The following is a 4,685-nucleotide window of genomic DNA, read 5'->3' on the forward strand; positions in this document are numbered from 1 at the left end:
TGGCTTGTGTGCTCTATGGTAATACGAACTTTGGCAACATGTGCCGCTGGGATGAAATAATGCTGCTGTATAGTATAGGTCAATGTTCACAAATCTGGTGCTCTGCAGATGAAGAAGCCTTGATGCAGTGAAATGTTTGAATGTTTGCTCAGTTAGTCGAGTGTCTAGTTCCCTTACCTGAATGTTGTTATTGTTGTCATAGGTTGCCACTTGCCATTAAACTGCAACTGGAGCAAAACTTCAGCTGAAAGTCACCTTCAAGATCCATGTTTTCTGCGTATATTCTTCTGTTGCTGTGTACCTTTTTAGTATCTCAGTACATGGTTGAAACTTAAAAAGTGTTGCTGACAGAGCAGGATATTATGTTTGTGCTTCCAGACCTAGTGCAAATTACTTTGTGGGGCGCGGGAAAGAATCCAGGGTCAATCCGTTACAAGTACGGATTGGACATTGCATAGTCACAATCGTGCACAAGGAGAGGTATTGACGCCGCAATGGGGCTACAACATTTTCGCTCGGTTCTTTTAAACCAAGGAGTTTATAATGTAAAATTAGAAATAATGTTCTCAATGGCAAATGAATTGTGGATATTATGTCATGGAAGACTTTGTTATTCCATGCATTCCATTTCCGAAGGATGGTAAGCAGCACTATGGGCCAGATGCCCAGATGGAGTCATCGGGGACTCACGACAGAGTTAGGTTCCGAAGGAGGCTGATCTTTGAGCCTGAAACCGAACGGCAAGGTGTTGCCAAATCTCGATGGAGTGCGGGCAGGGGTGGGAGATGTGCTTGATGTCCTCAAAGAGGTGACTGTTTGTGTGAGGGATCGTTACTTGGAGCGATGTATTTTATGCTGCATGTTTGCCTTGAAGTTTAACCTGTCCCGAAATAGAATCCAATCATTCTTAACCTTTGTTGAAACCATGCCGCCAAATTAGGTTAGCGTTGGAAAAAGCTAATGAAGCCATCAATCGACTAGGAATTTTAAGATACAAGGATGTCGAGAAACGGCTTACAACACAACACACGATGCAACATAAAAACCTAGAAAACAATATGCAGCTTAAGATGGTGTCACCCTTAGTGCTCAAACACTAAAACAGTAGACATAAACTACATCACATGAGCAACCATAGCTTGAACGCGAGCACGTCGGCGACAACTTTATAAGTTGAGCAAACCATGCACCCTCCTTCACCCTTGCCTTGTTGATGAGGGACCCTTCCCCCCTCGTCCTAGCTCGAGGATGCCGTACCATCAAACTAAAGGAGGAGCTCACCCTAGAACAGGGAGAGGTGCTGATCTTCGAGGCCACCATCAGCTGTCAACCGCAGACGACCTCCTCACCGAACCGGGCAAAGCATGTTGGTCGCATATCATCTACTCACGACAAACCAAAAAGAAAGGGGACAAACTATTGGCACTGGAACAATGGATTAGAAGGCACAAAAAATTAAAAGGAATGATTAGCATCACGAGTGAGGCCAACCGTCATTGTGAAGGTACATGTACACCACGTGTCGTCGCAACAATACTATTAGAGCCCCTCTCTCCAAAGATCAAGGGTGGCGGCTCATCGGCGGGCATAAGGACAAATACAACTGAGCACCAGAACAGATGATAGCAAACACGACAGACTCACGGGACTGCAATAATAGAGATGCCTCCTGAACCTTGTTGTCGGTCGGCACCTACAGACCATAACACCACAAGTATGCACCCCTTACCCTAGTCAACACCCCCAAGGAGTAGGCGACACCGCCAAATTCAAACCGATAGTAGGTTTCACCAGGGCGGAGGGAGGGGCGAGGGGAGAATTGACATAGTCGATGCTTGCAACATCCGTTAATGTGTCCACCGACATGGTCGACCGGGGGTTCATCCTGGTCATGATTTCGTATCATCTGTTTTGGTCAGAAGCAAAATCGGTAACCAAAAGTCTTGTGCGGCAAGATTCGGTGGGGATGTGGGCCAAAGGTTGTGGAAGGGCGATTACCTTCATATCAGGCATCGAAGACCAACATAATAGGTCATGCCACATTCCACACGTATTGTCGCCTCGCCGTCCCCACTACCGAGGACACACAACCAACACCTACGATCATCCTTGGCGATGCCTAAATGCACCAGAAGTCCTTCACCCAAGCAATGAAGCACACAAGATATCATTGCCACACTCGCCAACAACGGCGAGGGAAGAGTTGACAACACGATAAAAAACCTAATCACCCTCGAGTCGCCCACGTAAGGATGACATGAGGGTTGAATTGTTTTTCACCTTCTGCTTCACTAGCTGGTCAACCAGAGAGTGTTATGTATTTTGATGGGTAGATGAAGGCTAACATTTTACTAAAAAAACTAGCTAATTGTTCATGCATTGCAACGGAGATATACTTATTCTAGTGGGTTAGCATCAATATTGCTCGACATATAACTTACTCCGATCATATTTTAATGCAGAAAGTAATTTGATTTCATTGAGTTACTGCAAAAGATTTAATTTGATTGCCCGTGTCCGACATGTAGCTAGAATGGTTTACTTTGATTGAGTTAATGCAATTATGTTACACCCACCGGTATGAGGCCTTGCAAAAGATTTAATTTAATTTAATTTTTTTGAGAGTAAATTTGATTTAATTGATATAATGAAAAACATTTATGGTCGGAGAAATGAAAGGAACGACCTCACCTCCCCTCGTCTCTCTTATCTCAGCAACACAGCAGTCCCTTTCCCCTTCTTCCTGCGCCTCCAGGCCATCTAGCTCGCTCGGATTACGGCCGTCGGCGGTGGTGCTTCCAGAGGTGAGCGGCATGGCAGGGGCGGGGGCGGAGGAGGCGGTGGTGGGCGAGAGCTTCGAGTTCGCCTTTGACAAGGAGGCCTTCTCCGACAAGAAGCTGCGGGTCGAGGTCGTCGGCAGCGACGACGCCGCCAGCCGCAAGCGCCGCCGCGAGGACGACAAAAGTGAGCACAGCACCTCCGGCAGATCCATCGCATCTCCCCCACTTCTTTGCGCGCAAATTAAACCCCTACGCAACTCGGATCTGGATTTGTGTGATTTTCTCCTCTGTTCGTTCGTTAGGGATCTGTGGGTAGGTAAAGGGGGAGCAAAACAGAGGAGATGTTTTTCTTAAATAAAAAAAGTTTGGATTTTTGAGCTGTACGCCTGTACTCTACGATGTAATCCAGGCGACTGATTTGGATGCAGCACATCTGTGGCCACATATTTGGATGTAGCAGTAGTTTTCAGCAGACTGCATCATACCATTACCAGTAAGATATAGTACTCCTTAGAATTTATTTTGCATGGGATAGGTCTGCAGGACCAGTGGGATGCGGACTGGTTAAGGGTAGTTACTATGTGTGATTCGTGTTTCCGTGGCTGTCTGTGTGATCCAGGCAGCACAATTCTTCAGACTCAGATCCAAGGAAAACAAGCTGATCAATTATTTCACATCTTTCACAAGAGAAACGTGATTTGCTTGATTGCTGCATTGAATCTGCAGTTGTTAGTCTCTGGATGTAGCATCGAAAGGTCCAACACAAGTAGAAGGACAGATTCATCAAAACTGTTATATTTCTGAATGTATACATGGATATGTAGAAATATGTTTAGGTTTTTATTTTTTTTGCGAATAAGAAATATATTTAGTTAGGAGGTGTGGAGTGAGGAGCTCCTAAATCTCTAGAACTCTCTCCATAACCCTGCTCTCTGTTCCACATTTCATCTCAATTTCTGTCGTTTTGCATTGATACATTTACAGTCGATATTATTCTGCTCATAATCACTTACTTTTAGTTAGCACGAACACTTGTGCACTGTCGTACACACCGGTAATGTTGGTACAGTACTAGCACAGTCCATTCGTCAACTATATGTAGTACTAGTTGACTATTTTTTCATAAACGAGCAACATACTATTTACGACCCAGTCCTAGTGAGATACCATGCTACTGCTTCTAGTTGGTTGGGAGGTATGGAATACTGATTAATTACATAAAAGAAGATAACATTGCAAGACTTTAGTCTGGTGTTTGTCACTTGAGTGCAAGTTGAACAAAATTCTAATAGGATCCCTGTGGTAACTTTTGTGAATACTTCACTCACCGACATATGAGCGTGCTTATTATGCTTGATGCAGCTCAATAGGTGTCCAGTTTTTTGTATGTTCAACATTTTGTTGCTTTTCTATAGGTTGATTAAATGAATGTGCAACATAGAGAACATGTTGTTCCAAATATTTGAACAGCAAAAATCTTGTCTAGGAATTTCGTTAAAAACCTTCCACTCCCTAATTTTGCACACTTTCTCTGTATTTATCTGACATTGGTATTTTGCAGGTGATGAAGGAGAATGTGTTGATTCTTCTTCTATAGTGATGGCTGCACCAACTTTACGAGTCACTACCATGCATATCAATTCGGCCATTCTTGCTGCAAAAAGCCCTTTCTTTTTCAAGGTAATTTTGATGACATTCTGAAATGCATCTTTTCTATAGCCACTTTACTTAGCTTTCTGATAAACTCAATGCTTCTTAGCTTTTCTCAAACGGCATGAAAGAGTCTGACAAGGGACAGGCAACACTTCGAATAGCTGATTCAGGTAACAGCGTACAATGCACTCTTAGATTCTTCATCTTATAACTGATGATTCTAGTTTGCTATTGTGATTATATTGTCGATTT

The 4,685-nt window shown here is 43.7% G+C and overlaps 1 protein-coding gene across 4 annotated transcripts in view; it reads left to right on the plus strand.

Moving 5' to 3' along the window:
• The first annotated feature begins 2,657 nt into the window (after nt 1-2,657).
• The window catches only part of LOC119302889 (BTB/POZ domain-containing protein At2g46260-like), a 3,570-nt gene continuing 1,542 nt past the window's right edge, over nt 2,658-4,685 (plus strand). For all 4 annotated transcript variants that reach the window (XR_005147778.1, XR_005147777.1, XM_037579937.1 and 1 more), the window contains exons 1-3: nt 2,658-2,964; nt 4,342-4,460; nt 4,540-4,603. Coding sequence is in view for 2 of the 4 variants with exons in the window: in XM_037579937.1 (XP_037435834.1) it covers nt 2,661-2,964; nt 4,342-4,460; nt 4,540-4,603 (487 nt within the window). In the remaining 2 variants the exon portion in view is untranslated. The remainder of the gene's footprint in view (nt 2,965-4,341; nt 4,461-4,539; nt 4,604-4,685) is intronic.

This window comes from Triticum dicoccoides, chromosome 5A (assembly GCF_002162155.2).
Source record: "Triticum dicoccoides isolate Atlit2015 ecotype Zavitan chromosome 5A, WEW_v2.0, whole genome shotgun sequence".
In the NCBI taxonomy this organism is placed as follows: domain Eukaryota; kingdom Viridiplantae; phylum Streptophyta; class Magnoliopsida; order Poales; family Poaceae; genus Triticum; species Triticum dicoccoides.